Source organism: Phyllostomus discolor, chromosome 4 (genome assembly GCF_004126475.2).
Source record: "Phyllostomus discolor isolate MPI-MPIP mPhyDis1 chromosome 4, mPhyDis1.pri.v3, whole genome shotgun sequence".
In the NCBI taxonomy this organism is placed as follows: domain Eukaryota; kingdom Metazoa; phylum Chordata; class Mammalia; order Chiroptera; family Phyllostomidae; genus Phyllostomus; species Phyllostomus discolor.
The window spans coordinates 168,675,918-168,702,581 of record NC_040906.2 but is presented as its reverse complement, the minus strand read 5'-3'; the positions used below and the strand labels follow the sequence as shown (position 1 = coordinate 168,702,581).

General features: G+C 36.5%; 1 protein-coding gene across 6 annotated transcripts in view; it reads left to right on the top strand.

Moving 5' to 3' along the window:
- The window catches only part of REV3L (REV3 like, DNA directed polymerase zeta catalytic subunit), a 171,622-nt gene that overhangs the window by 61,646 nt on the left and 83,312 nt on the right, over positions 1 to 26,664 (top strand). For 5 of the 6 annotated variants that reach the window (XM_036024574.1, XM_036024575.1, XM_036024573.1 and 2 more), the window contains 6 exons: positions 6,796 to 6,956; positions 8,872 to 8,968; positions 13,338 to 13,432; positions 14,003 to 14,107; positions 15,158 to 15,242; positions 15,326 to 15,477. In XM_036024574.1, coding sequence (XP_035880467.1) covers positions 6,796 to 6,956; positions 8,872 to 8,968; positions 13,338 to 13,432; positions 14,003 to 14,107; positions 15,158 to 15,242; positions 15,326 to 15,477 — 695 coding nt within the window. The remainder of the gene's footprint in view (positions 1 to 6,795; positions 6,957 to 8,871; positions 8,969 to 13,337; positions 13,433 to 14,002; positions 14,108 to 15,157; positions 15,243 to 15,325; positions 15,478 to 26,664) is intronic. The other variant, XM_028509048.2, reaches the window with a different exon arrangement.

Below are 26,664 nucleotides of genomic sequence, written 5' to 3'. Positions count from 1 at the left end.
CAGAGGCTTCTTATACTGTCTTCATTTTTTTTTCCTATTTTTTTCTTTTTCTATGCTGATTGGGTGTTTTTTGTTTTCTTATATTCCAAATTACTTATTTGATTCTCAGTGTAATCTACGTTCCTGTTGATTGGCTATAAATTATTTTTCATTTCAGTTATTGTATCCTTCATTTCTGATTGGTTCTTTTTTATGGTTTTTATGGATTTCGTGCTCTTGAAGTCCTCACCAAGTTCCTTGAGCATTCTTATAACCACTGTTTTGAACTCTGTATCTGGTAGTTTCTTTGTCTACTTTTGATGTAGTTCTTATTCTGGAGACTTCTGTTCTTTCATTTGGGACCTGTTTCTTTGTCTCCGCATTTTGATTGCTTCCCTAATGTTTGTTTCTATGTTTTAGGTAGGGCTGATGTGTCTCCTGGACTTGTATGCTAGGTGTCCTGTAGGGCCTAGTGCCACAGCCTTGCCAGTCACTTGAGCTAGGCGCTCCAGGTGTACCCCTTTGTGGGCTGTGTACACCATCCTGTTATAGTTCAGCCTTGATTGCTGTTGGCATCACTGGGAGGGATTAACCACCTAGGCCAATCGGCTTTGAGGTCCAGCTGTGACTATAGTGGAGAAGGAGCTGCTGTACAGGAGTCAAATCTACAAAGAAGAACTTGCCTCAGTTGGGTTTTGGTGCTCACCAAGTCCGCACCTCGAGTACATTGCTGGTGGATGTGGTAATGTTGCAGTCTGGAATGGTCTGAAGCTGTTCACCATGTGCACTGGCTCTGGGGCCTCCTAGGAGGGGCAAAGTCAGCCACTCCCTGTGCCCTACCTGGGGCTACCTCGTATGAGCTACAGAGCAATGTGCAGATGGCTGCTACTTGTGTTGGGCTTGAAGGTGCCCAGAAGAGGTCAAAGTGTGAATCAAGGTGGGCTTCTGCTAGTGCCAGGGCCACTTAGCAAGAAGTAAGGGGTATGCAGAGACCAGATGCTGCTTGTTTGAAAGATTTTAGGAAAGTCGGAAATATGAGGCAAGAGAGGCCAGTGACATGGAAAAGCCACTGGAAACGGCTTGGATGGGCCCACAGGTTGGTTGGGACAGGGTCTCAAGGAATCACCAGGGTGGGACAAACAGTGTGAGGTAGATTGGTGGAGACTTAGATATGGTGCCCACCTGTCAGCTCTGTGGGAGGGGGGTCTCAGAAAAGTAACAATGGCTTCTGCTAGCACTTTTGTCTGGCAGAAAGCTGTTCCCCTCCCCAGCTCTCGCTCTGATGACTGACAGTTCAGTTTTTCCATGTATGGCTCTGGTGCCTTTCAAGGTGCTGCCCCAGTGCTAGAGCTCAGAAGGAGTGAGTCTGTGTAAGTCCATGCATGGGCCCTTTAAGAGGAGCTACCTAGGACTCCAGAAGCCCTCTGTCTCACTCAGCCCCAGTCCCTGCTCTTTTTTACACCCAGAAGTTATGGGGACTTCCTGGCACTGGAACCCCGGGCTGGGGAAGTCTGATGCGGGGTTGGGATCCCCTCACTCCTCAGAGGGGACTTTCATAGTCAAGATACCTCTCACTATTTCAAACTGCCACATGTTTGGGTGGCAGGTGAGATCATCCCATGGGTGATGATCATCCCATTTTGCATCTCCACCTCTCCTACCAGTCTCAATGCCGCTGCTTCTTTGAATCCTCAGTAGTAGGACTTTCATTCAGCTAAATTTCAGGCAGTTCTAAATGGTGGTTGTTCTATAGTTTAGTTGTATTTTTGATGTGGTTGTGGGAAGATTTGAGTACCAAGTTTACCTCTTTCCAGTATTGTGAAGTCCAGTATTGTGAACCTGAATAGCTTCCCATACTTAAGAGATTTGCCCTGGCTGGTGTGGTTCAGTAGATTGAGCACCGGTCTGTGAACCAAAAGGTCACCGGTTCATTTCCCAGTCAGGGCACATACCTGGGTTGCAGACAAGGTCCTCAGTTCAGGGTGCATGAGAGACAACCACACATTGATGTGTCTCTCCCTCTCTTTCTCCCTCCCTTCCCCTCTCTCTAAAAATAAGTAAATAAAATGTTTTTAAAAAGAGAGAGATTTTTCTTATAAGATAGATGATACTAACAAATAATTTTCATGTTGTTTAATGACATATATCAACATTTAGAAGATCTATTTAACTTAGTAGATCTGTATTTTCAAAACGACCAGTGTGTGATGTTAGAAAATCCTACATGGGGGGACTTCCGGCAAGATGGAGGAATAGGTGGATGCACAGTACCTCCACGCACAACCAAGATTAGAACAACAACAATTTACAGCCAGAATAACACCCAGAACTGACAGAGGATTTATCTGAATGGAAGTTGGACAGCCAAGAAGTTGAAGTAGACCCGTACATCCAGACTGGTAGGAGAGGACGAGCCGGGCGGGCACGGGTCGGCGGCAGTGGAGGTCGGGGAAAAATTGGCGCAAAATTGGCGTGAACTCAGCGCGAGAGCCATTGGGGCTCATGGGAATGCAGCGGTGGTCCCTGAGTACACAAGCTGTGGCTGGCGGACCCAGTGAGGCGGCGATTGTGGACCAGGGCAGAGCTCGAAGCCCAGGATCCCAGAGAAGGGACTGAGATCCCAGGAGAACGGAACTGCCGCCATTGTTCCCTCCCGTTCCCGCCCCTGCCCCCGCCCCTGCCCCCGCCCCCGCCCCCGCCCCCACATATAACGTCACAATCTAGCGACTGGGGTGCCCAGCCCCGGTGAACACCTAAGGCTCCGCCCCACACCGTAACAAGAGTGACCAGACAGGAAGAAAAAGAAAAAAAAAAAGGAGAGACAGGGAGAGATATGTTTCCAACAGAACAGATCAGTCCCCCAGGACTCATCCTTTTAAGCGACCAAGAAATAGCCAATCTATCAGATGCACAGTTCAAAACACTGGTGATCAGAAAGCTCATGGAATTGGTTGATTTTGGGCGCAAATTAGATGCAAAGATGCAGGTTACCATAAAAGAGATGAAGGAAGATACATGGAGGCGAGCCAATAGTGAAGGAAAGGAAACTGGGTCTCAAAACAATACAGTGGACCAGAAGGAAGATAGAATCAACCAAGCAGGAAAGCATGATGAAATAAGAACTCAAAAAAACGAGGAGAAGCTTAAGAGCATCCAGGACATCTTTAAACGTTCCAACATCCAAATTATAGGAGTACCAGAAGGGGAAAAGCAACAGATTGAACACGTATTTGAACAAATAATAAAGGAAATCTGGCAAAGGAAATAGTCTTCCAAGAAATCCAGGAAGCTCAGAGAGCCCCAAAGAAGTTGGACCCAAGAAGAAACACACCAAGGCCCATCATAATTACATTAGCCAAGGTAAAAACGAAGGAGAGAATCCTAGAAGCAGCAAGAGATAAGGGGACAGTCACCTACAAAGGAGTTCCCATCAGACTGTCAGCTGATTTCTCCAAAGAGACCTTACAGGCAAGAAGGGGCTGGAAAGAAATATTCCAAGTCATGAAAGACAAGGACCTACATCCCAGATTGCTCTATCCAGCAAAGCTTTCATTTAGAATGGAAGGGCAGATAAAGTGCTTCTCAGATAAGGTCAAGCTAAAGGAGTTCATCATCACCAAGCCCTTATTTTATGAAATGCTAAAGGGACTTACCTAAGAAAAGAAGATAAAGAAAAGACATGTATAGTAAAAGGACAGCAAACTCACAATTATTAACAATCACACCTAAAGCAAAACCAAAAGAAACTAAGTAAACAACTAAAACAGGAACAGAACCACAGAAATGGAGGTCACATGGAGGGTTAGCAACAGGGGGGTGGGAGGAGGAGAGAGGGGGAAAAGGTACAGAGATTAAGTAGCATAGAATGTAGGTTGAAAATAGACAGGGGGGAGGGCCAGAATAGTACGGGAAATGTAGAAGCTAAAGAACTCATAAGTATGACACACGGACATGAACTAAAGAGGGGGAAATGTGCGTGGGAGAGGAGGTACAGGGTGGAGGGGAGTGAAGGGGGAAATGGAACAACTATAATAGCATAATCAATAAAGTATATTTTAAAAAAAAAGAAAATCCTACATGGGTAAAAGTATTTAAAGTGTAATATAGATCAGTAGATTTTAATGTAACATAATGCCAAAATTGTTGGTATAGTTTCAAATTTCACATTGTTGCTAATTTTTGAGAAACTATCAGTCTACTCCTTTTCCATATGGTATCAAAGAAAATCAATATTAATCTGTAAAGCTTAGTGATTCTTCCTTTTTCCAACTGCATATCTATGTGAGGCTGGACAAAATGTCATAATAGGTTAAGCAGAAGCAGTTGTGAGAATCTGTCTTCTACTAAAACAGAAGTTTGCAAACATGTAAAACAATTATTCTTTTCTCACTAAATTGTTTTTTGTTTTAGGAAATACAGTTTTTTAAGCAAATAATGTTAACATAATGGGTTTATTATTTTTAAATTAGTGGATAGGTTTCTTTAAAAATTTTCAGTTTTAACTTTTAAGATGTAAATATCAGTGGATATAAATCACAAGCAAAAGCTCTTTGGTGCTGTCAGTAATTTTTAAGAGTTGAAAGAGTTCCTGGAACCGAAAAGTTCCAGAACCCCTGGAATAAAGCTCTCTTAATTTTCTATCGAAGACCCTCAAACTCTTTTCACATCCATTTTCTCCTTTTCACTACCTGTTTCGGTGAAAGTGATTCTCTTCCTCACCTCCAAAGCTCAAGATCCACCCTCTTTGTCCTTCTCTTCCTCTCTTCTCCTCATCTCCTTTCCCCACACATGACACACACATTGGTACTCATAACCATTCTCCCTGAAGGATTTATCTATTGTTTGTGAATCCAATTTCTTACTTCCCAGTCACTCTTCAGCTGACTCCAGTATGGCTTCCACCCCAGCCATTCTTCTGAAATTGCTTTCACTGATGTTGTTAAATCAAATTAACACCTTTTTGTCCTTTCCCTTGACCTCATGTCAGTTCTTACACTACCTTAAAATAATCCCAAATGTTTATATAATCCCAATGTTATCCTTGTTTTTCTCTTACTTACCTGATCAGTTTATATCTATGCCACTTTGTTGGTTTTTTAACATTTGTGATTGTTCCTTGGGGTTCTAAGACTCAGTTTCTCTGTTTAAAATAGAGATAATAGTACCATCAGTTTGTAGTGAGGATTACTTGAGATTAAATATTAAAGGCACTTAATACAGTATCCAATACATACTGCTTAAAAATATCTTACCTGCCTTTGCTGTGTTAATAAAATTATCTTCATCTCCATTATCATTTATTTTTAATATATTCTTAAAAATCTACCTGACTTATCCCATTATACCTAAACCCCAGTATGTCTAAAACTCAGTTTATTTTTACTCAAAAAAAAAATTCCCCCCAAAAGGCTGTTTTCTTCCGTTCCTTTCTATTTCAATAAATGCAACACCACCAACTAGCTGCTTAAGCAAGAAATCTAGGTGTTATAGTCAGCTCCATAACATATATTCTGCCTTATCCTCCATATCTAGTTAGCCATCAAGTCCTGACTTATGTATTTCTAGTATATCTCCTGAATCAACACTTTTTAAAATCTTATTAAAACTACCATCATCTTAGTTTTTCCACAATAGCGTCTCACTCACTAGTGTTGTGCATTCTCTAGCTAATTTGGTCATTTCACCTTTATGCTTTTCAAAAAATTTTCTGAATTTTTAAAAGAAAAATCTTACTTTAAAAACCTTTTTGGCATTTTGTCTTTTCCAAAATATTGGATTAGCCAAAAAGTTTGAATTTTTTTTTTCCATAAGATGGCTCTAGTAGTGCTTAGTTGTCTTTAACTTCATGCAAAATAATTTTGTTAGATCATATTGTGACAACTGTCCTGTCAGTGTGCATTTTAAAAAAACTTACTAAAATTGGTGAATTTTTATGTAGCCATTTTAATATCAAAGATGGAAAATAATCATTTTCTGCATATTATGCTTTATTATTTCAAGAAAGGTAAAAACAACTGAAATGCAAAAAAAGATTTATGCAGCATGTAGAGAAGGTGCTGTGATTAATGGAATGAGTCAAAAGTGGGTTGCAAAGTTTCATGCTGGAGATTTCTCTCTAGACGATGCTCCATGGTCTGGTGGACCATTTGAAGTTGGTAGTGATCAAATCAAGACATTAATTGAGAACAGTCAGGCTTATACCAAGTGGGTATAGCCGACATACACAAATTACTCAAATCAATAGAGTTATTGGTGAAAATGAAAAATGTGTCTTTTATTTTACAGAGAAAACCATATGGACTTTTTGGTCAACCCAATAGTTAGTTATTAAACTAGGTTTAAAAGTCAAAATACTCTTGCCCTGGCTGGTGTGGCTCATTTGGTTGGAGCACCATCCCGTACACCAAAGGGTTGGGGGTTTGATTCCCAGTCAGGGCACATACCTAGGTTGCAGGTTTAGTCCCCAGGTGGGGTGCATATAGGAGCCCAACAATTGATGTTTCTCTCTCTGTCTTTTGCTCTCCCTCTCCCCCCCCGTCTCTATTCCCCCCTCCATCTACCTTCTTCTCTTTAAAAATCAAACATTTTTAAAAATGGAAAAAAATACTCTTCATCTAAGGTTTTCCTCACTTTCAGAGCATGCAGCTTACTCTATAATTTGATTTAAGCTTTTAATTTCTTACAAAATACAAATGTCCAGTAAATTGAAGTTAAAATTTGAATGCCAATATGATGTTTTATTCTCTGTTAGTATAATCATTTCACTTAACTTCCTAGGAAACATAATTTTATTATATAATTTTTTTCCTAATTTAGGATATGTGAACTCTTGCAAAGTGGAGCCATAATGAATAAATTTTTTCAGCCTCATGAAGCGCATATTCCCTACCTCCTGCAGCTCTTCATTGACTACAATCTATATGGAATGAATTTAATAAATCTGGCTGCTGTCAAGTTCCGAAAAGCAAGAAGGAAAAGTAAGGTTAATTTCTCAATTCAAATTAAAGCATGAAAACAAGGTTATGTAATGATGATTTATAAAGTAACATATATTAATATTGTATAATTGCTGAATGGATAAAGAATAAAATATACAAAATGGTATTAGAGTTTATTAGGAAAAGAATCTCAATTGAAATTTTTTTGTAACAGCTTTATTGAGATATGATTCATATACCACACAATTCACTCATTTAAAATGAAAAATTCAGTGGTTTTAGGATTTTGAAACAAATTTAAAACTTCTCAATATCTATAATAGAAACCCCACAAAAGTTTGTTTCCAATAGGTGAAAAGCATGAAAAAATTTTAAATAAGCAAATATATGTGAGCCATTTATTTTAGTTATAAAAGCCAGATAAGTATTGGAATGATCATTAGAAGGGTTCTCTTTTTTTAACTATGGAAAGTTTTTATAATCTGAAGGCAGAAATATATGAAATTTAGTTGGGAGAAATTAAAAGCAGGGAAATTGCAAGTATGATGAAATAAAATTTATACCTTAATTCATTATACTAAATAGCCCTCAGGTTTTTGTTTTATTTGTTTTGTGCAAGATAATAGGTTACACTAAAATCATAGAATAGATGAATCCGTTTTTGTATTTTATTTTGTCATGTTATTTCAGACATATCACAGTTAAACTGCTAGTAAACTTAATGGCAAATTAATATATATGTGCATAACAACATTTTATCTTATAAGACAAGTTAATATATACATAATGTATTTTTACTTTCAAAATTGAGGTAAATTCAAAAGTGAAAAAGTTAGAAATTTTAATATTATATATGCATATATAATTCTGTCTCAGTATTCAGTTATGTAACCAGTTTTCAAATGAAATGCAAATTACTAATTGCTATATTTGTTAAGGTGAAGTATATAGAAGTACTTATGTAAATATTCTGAATACCACAGAGGCATTTTATATTGTATTTTTTGACATTCACAGTTGAAAAGAAATTATATATTTATTATATGTAATGTATATATGAGTTTCCATGTTCTTTAAGGGAAATACGCTAAAATATACATAAACTATAGGGAAGAATTAGTTACCTGTTGTGAAGATATGTGTTTCGTTGAAATAACAAAGATGGTAATACCCGATCTTAGTCTAATTATAATATTTTGTGATCAAGCCAGCCAAATAAAATCAAAGTATTACATTTAGCTGGAAAGGATTGCAAATTTAATATTTTTCATAATGTCAGGATTCAAGCTTTCTCTTATCTGAAAATTTAAATTTCCATAAGAGATCACAGAAAAATTGCTAAAATTTAGAGACTACTTCCGAAGCATGACCCTAGGACTCACTTTCTGAAAGTGGGACAATTAAGCAAACAAGTCACCTTTTCAGCTGTTGGTCAGATTGTTTTTGCATATGCCGCAGGTTTCCATTCACTGTTGTACTGCCATTACTTCTGGAATGCATTGTGTATTTCTTTCTTTCTTTTTTTTTTTTCAGGGATTAGTATTAAAGTATGTTTTGTATGTCTAGTGGATATCTGGAATCTGATATCCACTAGAATTTTAATTAAGGCTTATACAGAATATCCTAGGAATTTGGATTAAAGTCTATAAAAATTTTTAATCCATCTTTATTTATAAAATGAGATTTTAAGCATACCTATTGAAACAGCCCATTTAAGTGTATTCCTTTTATTCTAGTATGAAAGTCTTGCAGCCATTTCTCTCTCATGAGCATGTAGCATAAACATTTCTTTCCCTTCTTAGTTTGGAACCTTTACTCTCAACTGTGCATATACATTCCTACAGATGTATGAATTTTTTAGGAACTAGTCATATAGGTTATATATTATTTACTTAAAGAGTAATTATATGCAAATTAAAATTAAAATTTTTCCCTTTTACTTTTCTATTCCCAGGTGATTCATTGCATGCAACTGGATCTTACAAGGGTCGGCTACCAGGAAATTCTCTTACTGGTACCTTGTTTCGGTGGGAAGAAAATGAAATACCAAGGTTAGTTAATGTTGTAAAGAAGAAAACTTATTTACATATATCTGGCTGTATTCAGAAATTAGTGGTTACCATCATTTAATGTTAACCTTGTATTTGGTGTTTTTAATATATAAATTTATCAAAAAAGCAAATTTCAACATTAGTATGTTATACAGAATCATACATTTTAAAAAGAGACCATGACAATATACCTAATTATCACTTAATTAATAAAAGGTCTCTGAATGTAAATTTTTATACTTCCCTCCAACATTTATCTTCATTGTGTATTCTAAATTGATACCCTGTAACTTGTCAAGTAAAAATCACATAATAAAATATCAATTGAAAACCTAAATAGTAAATATTTTTAGTAAAAATAACCCTTTAAATTTCTAAATACTAAATATTGGTGAGGAAAAGCGAGTTGACATATTCAGTATGAATAATATAATCTGTGATTTCCTATTATTTATGAGATTATTTTATTAATTTATTTTGAGGAAGTTAACATATTCTAAACATTTAGATTTTCCTACCATAAAGCGGGTAGGTAATCAGTACCTATAAAAATTATTAGTAATAGCTTTATCTACCTAGAACTCAGGGGGATTTCTGTTTTATACCATAAAGCATTGCCCAGACTTTCTTGATCCTTTTATTGATCAATTGGGTATTGACAGGGTGGTGATGGTTTTCCTCTTTTCACTGCACATATGTCATCTGATGCTTTTTTATGAAAAATGCAAGTTGGAAAAAGTGTTTAAATGACTTCATTTTTTATTTCATGAAAGGAAAATGTGAATTTATTAATCAATCGAAGAGAGACTATCAAAATATGTTTTTACAGCTTAATTTAGGTAGTTTAAGACCCTAATATGTACTTAACAGAATTTTCATATTATAGATTTACTTGGGATTTTTTTTAGTATCTAAAATTAAGAAAGAATATCACTAAGTAAACATCAATTTGAAAGAATACGCTGTGCTCATGTGCTCATAGCAGCCTTACTTACAATAGCCAAGATCTGGAAACAGCCTAAGTGCCCATCAGTAGATGAGTGGATAAAAAATGTGGTGTAAATGTGGTGCATTTACACAACAGAATACTATGCAGCAGTAAAAAAAAAAAAAAAGAAGAAGAAGGAACTCTTAATTTTTGTGACAGCATGGATGGAACTGGAGACTTTGAAATAAGCCAGTCAGTGAAGACAAATGCCATATGATCTCACCTATATGTGGAACCTAATGAAGAAAATCAACAAGGGAACAAAACAAAAGGATTTTCAACCTTTTGAAAAAAGAAAGAATATCACTAAGTAATGATAAATATAATGTTTTCTGATTGGAATGTTATCCCAGAATGAGACTTACAAGACTTTGAAGTGATGTGGACAGTGATTTGCCTTACCTCTTGATTCAGCTTAACAAGTATCAGGACTGTTTGATAAACACACACATGTACACATACACATATATTCCTTTGCACTTCTTGGTTTCTTCTCACATACAGCAGAGTTGTTTTTATAATCATGTTGAAATGGTATTAAGTTTAAGAGAGAATATTATTTACCACATCAGTTCTAATGAGTCCAGAGCAAAGTGACCAACAAGCTATTTTTTTTGTCTCATTATTTTACACCTGTGATACTGTCCCTCCGTTTCTCTAAAATGGGAACAAATCAACTTAATCCGAGGATTGTATCTGTTCTCTAGATCCCTTGGTTTTAAAAGTTGTACATTTAGTAACTTTTTAATTCAAGCTCAAGTCCAAGTTTATATGTATTTCAAGCCCTTTTTGAACATACATCTTGCCCTGGCTGGTGTGGCTCAGTGGATTGAGTGCCTGCCTGTGAACCAAAAGATCACTGGTTTAATTCCCAGTCAGGGCACATGCCTGGGTTGCAAGCCAGGTCCCTGTTGAGGGCATGAGAGAGGCAACAGATAGATGTTTCTCCCACATATCAATGTTTCTCTTCCTCCATCCCTTCCCTTCTCTCTAAAAATAAATAAATAAAAATCTTTAAATTAAAAAAAAAAAAGAACATACATTTTTTATGGTTAGGTTATAAGATTGTAGTAAAGTTTCACTGATAGTGAGTTTGGGGAAACCCTGTGTGTTATATTGAAAAGTTTGAATTTTAGAATGTTTTTAAGGAGACTTTTATTAAGAGTTCATGCATCATAAGCAAAGATATAAATAGATAAACCAGTAAAATTAGACAAGGTACTCAAAATTAGAACTTAAATATAGGGATAACTACATATTTTTGTCTCATATTAACCTATATTTTGTGTTTTGGGGATGCTTTTATTGTATTAAATGTGAAAATCCATAATTTCATAAAGTGCAGATAATATATCAAAAAAATTGCCATAAATCATTACTTTTAGATTTTATTAGTCTCATTTCTATCTCCAGTGCTAGCACCTTCTTATCTGTACTTTTTTTTAACAAATGTTTTATGTCCTTTCACAAACATTATTACAAGGGTCATAACATAGAGCACCAGACCTGTAATGAGGTGAGAGTGCTGAGTTGGCAGCTCTACTAACCTTGCTTACTAGCTCATTGCCAATTACCACATGTCATAGACCTTCAGGATCATTGGCTGGAGTGTTGAACCCACAAAAATGGAATCTTCTACAGTAATCTCAACCCTGGCTGCTCATCAGAATGATCTGAAGAAATTTTTTAAATTACAGATGTCTGAGCTCCATCAACACTGATTCTAATTAGGAGGACTGTTTTGTTAAGCTATGAACAGAAGTGTTCAGAGAGGTACAATTGTCTACCATAGTTATCTCTTATCTTTCATGGCTTAAAATGAATGTGTTTGCTTACTCAAATTTTTACGCACTGTTTCTGTGTACTGGAAAGTTTTAATTCTGAAAACTATTTCATTTTCCTAGGATCACCTGTTCTGAATGTCTAAAATAGCTTTTTATTAAGGGCAAGAAATCGCTGTAAATTTCTACTATGAGATTGTAATTTTTGACTTTATTGTTTCCATCCTTTGTCACAGATGTGTTACTCCTTCAAAATTTACCTTTGAAATTCACAATATAGTTCTTTCAAAACTTGTGAAGTTTTTTAGTATAAGGAGAAAATTGTTGACCCTAAACTGTTTATCTGGTATGTTATTTTATGGCAAAATTGATTTTGTTAAATTATATGAATGAAGAAGATAGCATTGAGGAGTTAGTTTTTTGAAAGTGAAATGGGTATATAGTGATAGTTTGGCTAATATGTTTCTTTTCTATCAATGATAAAGATATGTTTTATGTTTTATCTGTATATACATGTATATGTATTTGAATTGTAAAAATTCTGTGGTTTACCATTAATTTCTAATGTTTCATCAAAATTTTCTTAGGGACAGACTATGGAAAATGAGGTTTTGCTAATATATTTCTTCTAAAACATTAAAAAATTCAAATACAAATGTGAATGAAATCTGCCATCATCCACTTTCTAGTAAAATCATGGTTCTCTCATTTTCATCTGATGTCTGTATGGGTAGGACATCTAAATTTTGGAATGAGTGAGATTCACCCTAGAAGATACTTGTATGTTTATTCTGTCAAGCAGGAACAGTTATTGATGTCCTAATCTTTTTTTGTGGCTCTGATTTAAAAAACAAACAAACTTTTGAGTCAAAGCACATTAGCAGGAACAGCCTTCTGTAGTTCTCATAAAAATTAATGACTTTGTGGTATTACATTTCCTAGCTATGATCCTACTATTGAACACATGGTTTCTCAAATCTGTAGTTAGGGAGAATTTTAAAGCATTCTCCAGCTTAGCAGTAGTTGGGGGCAGGGAGAATAGTATCATTTGCACACTTTTCAGTGTACTCACCTCCCCTCATCTCTTGTTGCATATTCTCTCCTCATTTTTTTTTATTATTGTTCAAGTACAATTGTCTCTATTTTCCCCCTACCACGCCCATCTCCATCTCCTTAGTTTTTAAACAATCTGTGATTGCTGAGAAAGATGCCTCTGGGCAAATGATTACATATCTGTATGGTTTTTGATACATCTCTGAGTTACCCGCTGTTATCCCATTCTGTACTGGATATGGCCCACATGCTGAAATGTTGTACATTCCTTATATATAAAATATAATGAACCTAAATGTATAGAATGTACTGCAAATGGATCTCAACTGAGTTGTATGTATACTAGTATTTTTTATATTTTTCTCTTCCTGTTTTCTATTTTTTATATGTATATATACAACATCAATTATGTCATGAATACTTGTGAATTAATATATCACTGACTTTTCTGCTTACCACCTAAACATAAAAAATTATATAGAAAATATTTTTAGAAAATTTGCCCTTACATAATTACTGTGATTTTTTTGGTATGTTTTTAATACAGCTCATTAATACTGGAAGGTGTTGAACCACAGAGTACATGTGAATTAGAAGTAGATGCTGTAGCTGCTGATATCTTAAATCGGCTGGACATTGAAGGTATATGTGTGTGTGTGTGTGTGTGTGTGTGTGTGTGTGTGTATAGTTATTCTTAATATAACTTTTTATTTGTAAAAATTAATGACCAAAGTAGAGTGAAATAATAGGGAAGAAAACATTATGAGAGATATAAGATGTTATAGAAGGAGAATACCAAATGTTATGAAGAGGTACAACTGCTTCTGTACCTCTGATGAGATTATTCTTTATTTGTATTTTCATTCATATGGGTATGTTTGCACAGTCATGGACCTACAGTAAATGTTACAAGTAAATTAGCCAGTATTTTAAAAATTAATATAATCTGACTTCTAATATTTGGGGTATGTGCCAGGTCGTAGGTTACTGGCTATCATCAAATGTTTGAATCTTATTCACTTGTTGGGTTTTTGAGAACCACTGGGAAGAAAACTAAAAACAGAGTAGCATAAGAAATGTAGGTTGGGATAGCTTGTCTGCTTTGTTTTTCTTAAGAGATGGTATTTATTTTTCTAAAAGTTTGGATTTCTTTTTTTAAGTAAGTATTTTTTACTCTAACCTTGTAGTAGTGAAGTATTCTTGTGATTACAGCTCAAATTGGTGGAAACCCTGGTCTGCAGGCTATATGGGAAGATGAAAAGCAACGGCGAAGAAACAGAAATGAAACTTCTCAAATTAGCCAACCTGAATCACAAGGTATAAACCACGTAATACTCTAATGATTTTTAAACAAGATATTTTAATAGAAAAGGTTAAGTCATTGAGTTTTTACCTTGACCTTAAAATTTACTTTTTAAGTTACCTTCAAATTTTCTAGATGTTTTTTCTATTATCATTGCTCCAAACCAGGAATTTGTTACCTTCAGAGTCACTCATTGTCTGTTTTCCCGTAAGAAATTGGTGTCTTCGTTGCCCTTGGTTTTCACCATACCTATGTCCTCCTGTGTCACATTTTTGCTCCTTTTTCATTCTCTAGTATACTTTAACCTTCTGTATTTCTAAATGAGCTACAGAATACTCATAGAAGATTATGAATCCCAACTTGAAAACACTGTTTATTAAGCTTTGAAAATGTACCCATGAAATATGGCCCCAAATTATTATCCCAGTATATCATACAAACTCTCACTTTGATCATCTTCTTCTGGACCTCTGAGGAAAGTACTCATTTTGTTTATTATGAAACCCTGCTACTTCAAAAAGGATTTGAGGGGGCTTAAATAAATGCCATGGACACAACAAAAATATTAAATTAAAGATAAAAGAATAAAAAGACAATTCACAGGGCAAAAGTATTTGAAATACAGTAGTAAGCCTATACTGAAGTCCAATCAAAATTTCAAAATTTTATTATAGTGTCTTGGACACTAAAAATGCTTTGATAAATTTTGAGTGCGTACTTTGATAAATTTTCAGTGCCTTTTAAAATAGAAATATTTTATAAGGGAAAATTTCTAGTTTCAGTGTATGGTACATGTCTATGTAGAGCACAGTGTTTTTCTGTGTTAGATTTAAGTTATAATTGCAGAACTTAATCTTGAACTGACTTTAAGTGCTTAATTATATAGCTTCAATAACAACCATTTCTCTTTTGTTTGTTTTTATAATAGAACTACTTTTAGGTGGTGTTATATGTGTCAAGAGAAGGATAGGAAATTGCTATTTTAAAAGCTATTTTAGGAGAAAAGAAAAAATTTCATTCATTTGCTATCTACATTTTTCTTAATGCACTTTTAAAATTCAAAGATCGCAGGTTTGTGCCAGCAACAGAAAGTGAAAAAAAATTTCAGAAGAGACTTCAGGAAATTCTCAAACAGAATGATTTCTCTGTGTAAGTGCTTATTTATTATAGATCTTAGAACTATTTTACTGCTTTGTTATCCAGTTTATCATAAAGGATGTGTTTTAATTAAGCAGCACGTTATCAGGATCTGTAGACTACAACGATGGATCCCAGGAGTTCTCTGCTGAGTTAACATTGCACTCTGAGGTTCTGTCTCCTGAAATTCTTCATTGTACACCAGCTAATATGGTAGAAGTCCACAAAGACACAGAATTGAGCAAAGGTGAGGTTTTCTTTTCAGGCTTGCAGAAAATACCCTAACAAACTGCATAAGATATTAGTATTTGGTTGGGTTTGCTAAGTTTTTCTTTTTTTTTCCTCCCCTAAGAAATAAACATCATTGATATAGCAAAAACCTCTCTCCCATTCATTTACTTTTTTTCATCTCTATAGGTAAGCACTATTCTGTAGTTGGTGCAAACTGTTACCCTGTATGATTTTATATATTTTTATATATAGCATGGGACTAAAGTAGGTGTACAGTTGTGAGTACAAGAAACAGTGTAATCTTATATTACTATATTTATTAATTATTGTATTATTATCCATACGAATAACTGTAAACTCACTTTTGCCCTACCTTGTATGTATGCCCACAACATTATACTATTATTTTAGATTTTACATAATGGTACCCCACTTGTCATAGATCAGACAACTTGCTTTTTTCATTGAACATATTTTTAACAACTTAATTGAGGTATAATTTACATAACATAAAATGTACTCATTTTAAGTTTATAATTCAGTGATTTATACCAAATTTATAGAGTTTTGCAAATACCTACATAATTTGATTTCATAACATTTTCTTGACCTCAAAAGATTTTGTGTTCTTTTGCAATCACTGTTTCTAAGATTTACCTTTTCTGGACATATACAAATGAATGGACATAAATAAATGAAATATAATATGCAATTTTTTGTGTCTTCTTTCAGTATAACATTTTCAGGTTCATCTATATTGTAGCTATAAGCATTTTTTTAAAGGTTTTATTTTTTTTTAAGATTTTATTTATTTTTAGAGAGAGGGGGAAGAGATGGAGAAAGTGAGGGAGAGAAACATCAATATGTGGTTTCCTCTTGCACGCCCCCTACTGGGGACCTGACCTGCAACCCAGGCATGTGCCCTGACTGGGAATCGAACCAACAACTTTGGTCCACAGGCCAGAACTGAATCCACTGAGCCACACCAGCCAGGGCTAGAAGTATTTTTATTATTGATAAATATTATTATATTATTGCATTGTATGGCTATTACCATATTTTATTAATTCATTCACCAGTTGATGAATATTTGAGTTGTTTTCACTTTTTGGCTCTTAAGAATAATGCTGCTAGGAACATTTGTATGTAAGTCTTTGTGTGGATATATATTTTCATTTTTCTTAAGTAGATACCAAGGAGTGGAATTGCTGGATCATTTAGCAAATTTGTGTTTAATTTTTTAGCAAACTGCCAAAACTGTTTTCTAAAGTGACTACATTCCCACCAGCAATATGTGAGAGGTCCAGTGACTTTCCATCCTCACTAACACTTGTTATTATCTGTCTTTTTTACAGTCATCCTAGTGTCTGTGAAATTGCATCTCATTATGGTTTTAATGATCATTTCCCTCATTACTAATGATGCTGAGTATTTTTATGCCAATATTACAACTTTGAAATCTTTTTTTTTATTTTATTTTAATCGTTGTTCAAGTACAGTTTTCTCCCACTTACTCCCATTCCAGCCCACCCACCCAACCCTCCCCTCTTGCCCCCCATTGCCCCCCACCCCTAGTTTTTGTCCATGTGTCCTCCAAATTTGTTCCTGTAATCCCTACCCATTCCACCCTGGAATTCCCTCTTCTCTCCCCTCTGGCCACTGTCAGGCTATCCCCTATTTCAGTGTCTTTGGTTATATTTTGCTAGTTTTTGTTTTGTTTTGTTTTGTTTTGTTGTTTAGATTCCTGTTAAAGGTGATATCATGTGGTATTTGTCTTTCACTGCCTGGCTTGTTTCACTTAGCATAATGCTTTCCAGCTCCATCCATGCTGTTGCAAAGGGTATGAGCTCCTTCTTTCTTTCTGCTGCATAGAATTCCATTGTGTAAATGTACCATAGTTTTTTGATCCATTCATTTACTGATGGGCATCTAGGTTGCTTCCAGCACCCAGCTATTGTAAATTGTGCTGCTATGAACATCGGGGTGCAAAGGTTCTTTTGTATTGGTGTTTTAGTGTTCTTAGGATAGAGTCCCAGCAATGGAATTGCTGGGTCATAAGGCAGATCCATTTTTAGTTTTCTGAGGAAGTTCCAAACTGCTTTCCATAGTGGTTGTACCAGTCTGCAGTCCCACCAACAGTGCACTAGGGACCCCCTTTCTCCACATCCTCTCCAACACTTGTTGTTTGTTGCTTTGTTTATGATGGCCATTCTGACTGGTGTGAAGTGGTATCTCATTGTGGTTTTAATCTGCATCTCTCTGATGGCTAGCGATATTGAGCATCGCTTCATGTGTCTTTGGATTTTCTGTATGTCCTCCTTGGAGAAGTGTCTGTTCAAGTCCTTTGCCCATTTTTTAATTGGGTTACTTGTCTTCTTAGAGTAGAGTCGTGTAAGTTCTTTATATATTTTGGAGATTAAACCCTTGTCTGAGGTATCATTGGCAAATATGTTTTCCCATACAGTTGGTTCTCTTTTTATTTTGATACTGTTTTCCTTAGCTGTGCAAAAGCTTTTAATTTTGATGAGGTCCCATTTGTTTATTCTTTCCTTTTTGTCCTTGCTCTAGGAGACAAGTCATTGAAAAAGTTTCTGCGTAAAATATCTGAGATTTTCCTACCTACGTTCTCTTCTAGGACTTTAATGGTGTCACGTTTTATATTTAAGTCTTTTATCCACCTTGAATCTATTTTTGTATAAGGTGTAAGTTGGTGCTCGAATTTCATTTTTTTGCACGTAGCTGTCCAGTTCTCCCAACACCATTTGTTGAAGAGGCTATTTTTACTCCATTTTATGTTGCTGCTTCCTTTGTCAAATATTAATTGACCGTAGAGGCTTGGGTTTATTTCTGGGCTCTCTGTTCTGTTCCATTGGTCCATGTGCCTGTTTTTATGCCAGTACCAGGCTGTTTTGATTACAGTGGCCTTGTAGTATAGTTTAGTGTCAGGTATTGTGATCCCTCCTACTTTACTCTTCTTTCTCAAAATTGCAGCAGCTATTCGGGGTCGTTTATGGTTCCATATAAATTGTTGAAGTGTTTGTTCTATGTCTGTGAAATAAGCCATTGGTACTTTAATAGGTATTGCATTGAATGTGTAAATTGCTTTGGGTAGTATGGACATTTTGATGATATTAATTCTTCCAATCCATGAACACAGTATATGTTTCCATTTGTTTGTGTCTTCCTTGATTTCTCTCCTCAGTGTTATGTAGTTTCCTGAATACAGGTCTTTTACCTCTTTGGTTAGGTTTATTCCTAGGTATTTTATTTTTCTTTTTGCTATTTCAAATGGGATTTTTTTCTTGATTTCTGCTTCTGCTGTTTCATAGTTGGTGTACAGAAATGCCTTTGATTTCTGGATATTGACTTTGTATCCCTCTGTTTTGCCAAATTCATTTATTAGGTCAAGCAGTTTTTGGTGGAGTCTATAAGATTTTCTACGTACACTATCATGTCATCTGCAAACAGTGACACTTTTGTTTCCTCCTTTCCAATTTGGATTCCTTTTATTTCTTTTTCTTGTCTGATTGCTGTGGCTAAAACTTCCAGTACTATATTGAATAGAAGTGATGAAAGTGGACATCCTTGTCTTGTTCCTGTTCTTAGTGGAAAAGATTTTAATTTTTGCCCATTGAGTATAATGTTGGCTGTAGGTTTCTCATATATGGCCTTTATTATGTTGAGGAATGCTCCCTCTATTCCCACTTTACTGAGTGTTTTTATCATAAATGGGTGCTGTACCTTATCAAATGCTTTTTCTGCATTTATTGATATGATCATGTGGTTTTTGTCTTTGCTTTTGTTTATGTGATGTATTACATTTACTGATTTGCAAATATTGTACCATCCTTACATCCCTGGAATGAATCCCACTTGGTCATGTTGTATGATCTTCTTAATGTACTGTTGGATGCCGTTTGCCAGTATCTTGTTGAGGATTTTAGCGTCCATGTTCATCAGTGATATTGGCCTGAAGTTTTCTTTCTTTGTTGTGTCTTTATATGGTTTTGGAATTAGGATGATGTTGGCCTCATGAAAAGAGTTTGGTAGTCTTCCATCTTTTTGGATTTTTTGGAATAGTCTGTGAAGGATAGGGGTTAGCTCTTCCTTAAATGCTTTGTAGAATTCTCCTGTGAAACCATCTGGTCCAGGGCCTTTGTGTGTTGGGAGTTTTTTGATTACTGCTTCAATTTCTTTTGCTGTTATTGTTTGTTCAGGCTTTCTGCTTCTTTTTTATTGAGTTTTGAAAGATTATATTTTTCTAGAAATTTGTCCATTTCATCTAGGTTTTCAAATTTCTTGGCATACAGTTCTTCGCAGTAATTTCTTACAATCCTTTGTATTTCTGTAGTATCTGTTGTAATCTCTCCTCTTTCTTTCTTTTTTTTTAATCCCTTTTTTTTTTTAAGATTTTTTTATTTATTTTTATTGAGGGAAGGGGGGGGGAGAGAGAGAGAAAGGGAGAGAAACATCAACGTGCAGTTGCTGGGGGTTATGGCCTGCAACCCAAGAATGTACCCTGGCTGGGAATCGAACCTGGGACACCTTGGTTCCCAGCCCGCGCTCAATCCACTGAGCTACGCCAGCCAGGTTAATCTCTCCTCTTTCATTTCTGATTGTGTTTATTTGGGTTTTCTCTCTTTTTTTCTTGATGAGTCTGCTTAAAGGCTTGTCGGTTTTATCTTTTCAAAGAACCAGCTCTTGGATTCATTGATATTTAGAATTGAGCTTTTAGTCTCTATGTCATTTAATTCTGCTCTGATCTTGGTTATTTCCTTCCTTCTGCTTGCTCTGGGCTGCCTTTGTTGTTGTTCCACGAGTTCTTGTAGATGTAGGGTTAGGTTGTTTGTTTGAAATGTTTCTAACTTTTTTAGGTGGGCCTGTATCACTATGAACTTCCCTCTCAGGAATGCCTTGGCTGTGTCCCATACGTTTTGGGTTGTTGTGAGTTCATTTTCATTTGTTTCCAGAAACCTTTTGATTTCTTCCCTAATATCATTCTTGACCCATTCATTGTTTAATAGCATGCATTTAATCTCCATGAATTTGAGTGTTTTGGGTTTTTTCCTTGGGGTTGGTTTCTAGTTTCAGTCCCTTGTGATCCAAGAAAATGCTTGGTATGGTTTCAATTTTTTTGAAATTGTTGAGGCTTGTTTTGTGTCCTATCATGTGGTCAGTCTTTGAAAATGTTCCATGTACATTTGAAAAAAATGTGTATTTAGCTTCTTTGGGATGGAGGGTTCTGTATATATCAGTAAAGCCCATTTCATCTAGGGTATTGTTCAATGCCACAATATCTTTGTTGATATTTTGTTTGGAAGATCTGTTCATTTTTGATAGTGGGGTGTTAAAATCCCCCACAATAATTGTGTTGCTGTCCATATCTTTCTTGAAGTCCTCTAAGATTTTCTTTATGTATTTGGGTGCTCCTATGTTGGGTGCATATATGTTTACAATATTTATGTCTTCTTGGTGAATTCTTCCCTTGAGTATTATGAAATGACCTTCTGGGTCTCTCTTTATGGTCCTTTTTTGGAAATCTATTTTGTCATATATGAGTATTGCTACCCTGGCTTTTTTTTTTTCCTGTCCATTTGCTTGGAAAATTTGTTTCCAGCCCTTCACTTTCAGCCTGTGCAGGTCTTTTATCCTGAGGTGGGTCTCTTGTAGGCAGCATATGTGTGGGTCATGTTTGCTTATCCAGTCAGCTATTCTATGTCTTTTGATTGGAGCATTTAATCCATTTACGTTTAAGGTTATTATTGATAGGTACTTATTCATTGCCTTTTATTTTATTTTATTTTTAGATTTTATTTATTTATTTTTAGAGAGGGAAGGGAGGGAGAGGGGGAGAGAGAGAGAAACATCAATGTGCGGCTGCTGGGGGTCATGGCCTGCAACCCAGACATGTACCCAGACTGGGAATTGAACCTGTGACACTTTGGTTCGCAGCCCGCGCTCAATCCACTGAGCTACGCCAGCCAGGTCATTGCCTTTTATGTATGTGTGTTCCTCTCTCGCTCTCTCTTTTCCTTTGTTTCCTTAAAGCAGTCCCTTTAGCATCTCTTGCAGAGCTGGTTTAGTGAAGGTGTATTCTTTTAGACTTCTTTTGTCTGAGAAGCTTCTTATTTGGCCTTCTATCTTGATTGAGAGACTTGCTAGGTAAAGTAGTCGTGGTTGCAGGCCTCTGGTTCTCATTACTTGGATTATTTCTTGCCATTTTCTTCTGGCTTGGAGTGTTTCCATTGAGAAGTCAGCTGTTAGCCTTATTGGGTCTCCCTTGTATGTTACTTCCTGTTTCTCCCTTGCTGCCTTTAAGATTCTCTCTTTGTCTTGAAACTTTGCCATTTTAATTATGATGTGTCTTGAGGTGGGTCTCTTTGGGTTCCTCTTGATTGGGACTCTTTGTGTTTCCTGGATTTGTGTGACTTTTTCTCTCATCAAATTAGTGAAGTTTTCCATCATTCCTTTTTCAAATAGGTTTTCTATCCCTGGTTCTTCTTCTTCTCCTTCTGGTATCCCTATTATACGGATATTATTACATTCCATATTGTCTTGCATTTCTCTTAATCCCTCTTCATTCTTTCTGAGCCTCTTTTCCTTTTCTTGCTCTTTCTGGGTGTTTTCTTCTACTTTGTCTTCTAGCTCGCTGATCCGATCTTCTGCTTCATCGATCCTCCTTTTCATTCCTTCTACTATGTTCTTCAGTTCAGAAATTGTATTCTTCATTTCCTTTTGGCCCTTGTTGAGAGTTTCTATTTCCTTTTTTATGCTGATGTAGTTTTCAGTGAGTTCATTGTAGCTTCTCTGTAGTTTCTGGTAGCTCATTGTGAGCTCATTGAGCTTCCTGACAATCATTGCTTTGAACTCAATATCTGATAGTTGAATTGCCTCTATTTCATTTAGCATTCTTTCTGAGGCTTCCTCCTTTCCTTTCATTTGGGGATTGTTTCTTTGTCTTCCCATTGTTTGTGAGACTCTTCTTGTTCACCTCAGCTTCTTATATTGATCTGTTCTGGCTCCTTGGGTTTATGTTGTGAACTTCTTTAATAGAATAGCAGTGAGTTTCAGTGGTGCAGTTTCCTTGATCTCCCAAGCTCACTGATCTTGGGCTGTCGTTGTGTTTGCCTTTGGGTTTTGATTGTTGTTGAGTCCTTCTTTGGTGGTTCCTTCCCACCAGCTGGTTAAATGAGGGTCACTCTGTCCACCACCTTCTGTATTTTGTTGTGCTGGTGAGGGCAGGTTGTGTTGAAGCTGGTTCTTCTGTGTGTATAAGGTTTAAAGAATTCTTGTGCAGTTGTTTGTATTGGGTACTGTCTCTACTGTTTAGTTGTATTTCCAGATAGGTCTTGGATTGAGGTTTGTGTGGTTACTACTCCCTCCTTCACCGTCTTCTGTTGTTATCTGTTAGTGGTTCCTTTGTTGTTGGGTTTCCTCTTCCAGTGGGTATCCTGGTGTTCACCTCCTCCACCTATTCTTTTTTGTCATCAGTTGGAGGGGGGAGGCAAAATGGTTTAAGACAGCAACAGAGAATTCTATGCTATTTACAGTAGTAGCAAGTAGGGAAGAGATAGGAGATCCTTTGACTATGTATAGTGTTAACCGTGATCTTCCACCCAGCTAGCTGATTTTTAGAAAGGATGGAAAGATGATAAGACTCTTGTTGGGGAAGGAAGGATTGTGAGTTGGATCTATAAAGCAGGGAGGTTGTGGGAGGTCAGATTCTGGGGTAAGGTGAGAGTAAAGGATAGTAAATACACGTAGTGTATGAGAGAATAGAGTTAACCACTACAGTAACAGAGTTCAGGAAACTTTGAAATGGGCTAAGATCTTGGGGGGGGGGGTGTTGGGAAGTAATTACAATTGCATGGAACAGCAGTTATTTACAATAATATTATGGCAACAATCATATGACAGAGTCTATGAGATCTAGGTAACAAGAATAAGGAGTACAGAACCTCGAGTAGTGTGCTAATGGGACACAGGTGAGTTAAAGGACAGTAGATTAGTAATACAGTATGGAAAGAGATATCAGAGGAAAGCTGTCAGGTCATACAATACATCCAGCCTAGCAAAGCAGACTATACAAAAAGAAGAGGGATATAAAAATACTATTAAAAAAAGATGTAGGAACACTGGAAAAATAATAATAATACAAATATGCAATAACTTGCAGGTTCTCTGTAATAGCAGAGTGGAATTTATCTCACTGTCCCAGCTGTTGTGATGCCCCTTCTTTGGGTTCAACTTTGGTCTTTTCACAGATCCAGGATTTTGTCTCACTTGTAGGTGTTTAGAAAAAATTTTAAAAAAGTAAAAATAGAAAAGGTAGACGAAGGAAGGAAGAAGAGATAAAATTGGAAGGAAGGAGGAAGGAATAAAACAAGAAATCAGGTAAGAGAGGAAAAAGAAATCAAAAGAGAATAAAAACAATAAAACTTAAAAAATTAAAAATTGTTAAAAAAAATAGAATCAAATTAAAAAGTCTCTTGATTTCAAAGTGGCCAAACCCATTTTTCTGCTCTTGCTGGCTGAGGCAGGCTGAAGGATGATTGGTTTGGCTTTTCTTCCTGGGCCAGCAGAGCTCTCACTGGCTCCTTAGCCTTGTGCCCTGGGTGTGGGAATCAGGTCTTTCCCCAGGGTTACTGCTGTGGACTGGGGTGCGGGAATGCTCTCCCTGCACGAGCGCCCCTTGCGCTGGCACGCCCACGGCTGGGTAGCAGGGAGGCTGGAGCCACTGATCACTTTAGGAGAATTCCCCAAACAGCGTCTGTGTCTATTCACTCCTTCCTCTTGAGAAATGCCTCCTGTTCAAGCCTGCTGCTCCCCACAGTGGCCTGGCTTCTCCCGCCGCCAAACGTTCCAGCCAGACCAGTGACCATGGGGGTCCGGGTCACTGCCTCCAAAGGTGCTCACAGCCCCCGTGTGTTTGCCAGCACCTGGATTCCTCCCAGAGCCACTCAGACCTTGTTTGGCTGGGGAGGGAGCAGTTGACCTGGCTCTCCCCCAAGGACCCTACGGCAAACCCAGCAGCAGCCCGGGCCTGGGGCTGCAGCCCTGAGACCACACGCTGGTCCCGGGACCCCACCTTGTTGCAGCACTCTTCTTAGGGTCCATTCTTTGGTCTGTCGGTTCTGCCACAATCCTTGGTCCCCTATTTTCAAAAATGCTGAAGTATGTTGGTTGCTTGCCTCTCTACTCAATAGATTGGTCAGGATTTTCTCCCCTGAGCAGAGGAAAGCCAAATCTGCTCCTTCCTACTCGGACGCCATCTTAGCCCCCCATCCTGAAATCTATCTTTGTTTATCTTTATATATATTTCTAGATCATTCATTTTAGCTACTGATGAGTGCTCCTTTGTAAGACTAAACAAATTTATTGGTTTCTCTACAACTATTAGATGGTGTTCTTCACGTTAGCACTGTTATAACATTGTTGTATCTGTCATTTTGTGACTGTGCAAGAGTTTCTCCACAAAAGATATGTAGAAGTGAAATTTGCCAAGGTTTAAGGTGTTTGTAGTGTACTATTGTGTTCTGGTAGGGTTTCTGTAATGCAATTACTTTATAGATAATTGGGAAATGAGAATAATGAAAGCTTCACTTAGAAGTCACATTGTTTCATATGCAGTTTTTCTAGGCAAGGGGAGACAAACGAGCAGGAATAGAATTACAGCCTTCAGCATAAAAGGAAAAGCCCTTTTTTCACTGCTGCATTGGAAGCAGGGGCTTTTGACTGTATTAAACAACCAAAAATGAGTATCTACGCCCAGATCTTCCTCCCTCTTTAAGAGTTGAATGCCAGCACTGTGCCATCTCTGACTAATGGCAGGTTGCACCATCTCCTGAGTTCACCTTAACGGCAGTCCTCTCTCAGAGCTCTTCCATTTGCTTTGTTCTAGCATCTGCCAGCTGCTCTCTATAATCGAAACGTAGCCAGCATTTCCATACTATTATTTTCTGTGTACTTTTAACATTCACTATGACAGCCTCTAGACACACTGAGCTGCCTTCCTAACTGGTCAGGATTATCTCCCCTATACCAGTTATTGATTTTGTTAGTGCCCTGGTCACACAGTTAGGTAAATTTTGCCTTAACATTATTTTCCTATAAGCCCTGTTATTTTTAGTGCTCAATTTTTCAGATTTTGAGATATGATAACATTATAGTAGTAATGCCAATGTTACAAAATGGCTCTATAAAATGTACCTAAGATGATATTTTCACAATATATTAGAAGTTGTATTTCCCTACCTCCTCAACATTAGAAAATGTCAGATACAAAGTTTTTTGCCATTTTGATTAGTTGAAATGGTATCTTTTTAGTTTAATTTGTGTTTCCTGATTATTAATAAGTTTGAGCACTTGGATCTCTTTATCTGAAAATTGCTTATTGGTGTTCTTTGTTCATTTTTTATTGGGTCACTAGTCTTTTTTTTACTCATTTGTAGGAGTTCCTTATGTTTTCTAGATATAAAGCCTTTACAGTTACAGATGTTGTAGAGATATTTTTCCTCATCTAGACTTGTACTTTAGAAGTCTTTGAAAATATTTTTAGCTTTCTTTCCCATCATTTTTTCTTTTTTTATTTCTTTCTTTGTCTTCTTCCTTCTTCTTCCTCCTCCTTCTTCCTTCTTCTTTTTCTTTCTTCTTCTTTTTCATGTCTTCAGTTTTAATGTCAATTTAACAATTTTTTTCTTTATGATTTGCTTGTTGTACGTGATTAGTGAAGCCTTCCGTACCTGTATTTCATGAAAATTTTCATCCTTAAGACTTATGTGAGCTTACAATTTGGTTTTCCACATTGAGTTCTTCAATATTTTTGCCATTCTATTTCCCCATTTCAATCATGTTTCCCCTGTGTCAGCAATTTTTCAACCAGTGTGCTGTATGAATTTTTAAAACATGCAATACCTGACTTTAGTCAGGTGCACTGTCCTCTTTTCCCTTAGTATCGTCAAATAAAAACATGACAACAGCCAACACAACAGTTGCTGTCTGGTGCGAATGAATCAAAACTATACCTATTTTTTTGTCAAATTGGCAAAAAATATATTTTTTCATTGTGCCACAGAATTTTAGTAGTTTATGTGCACCATGAAGTAAAAAAGGTTGCAAATCACTGCCCTATGTTAATAATATTATACTGTTGTAATTACGGTTGCTTCATCAAGGGCAGATTTCCCCTTATTTGGCTTCAAAA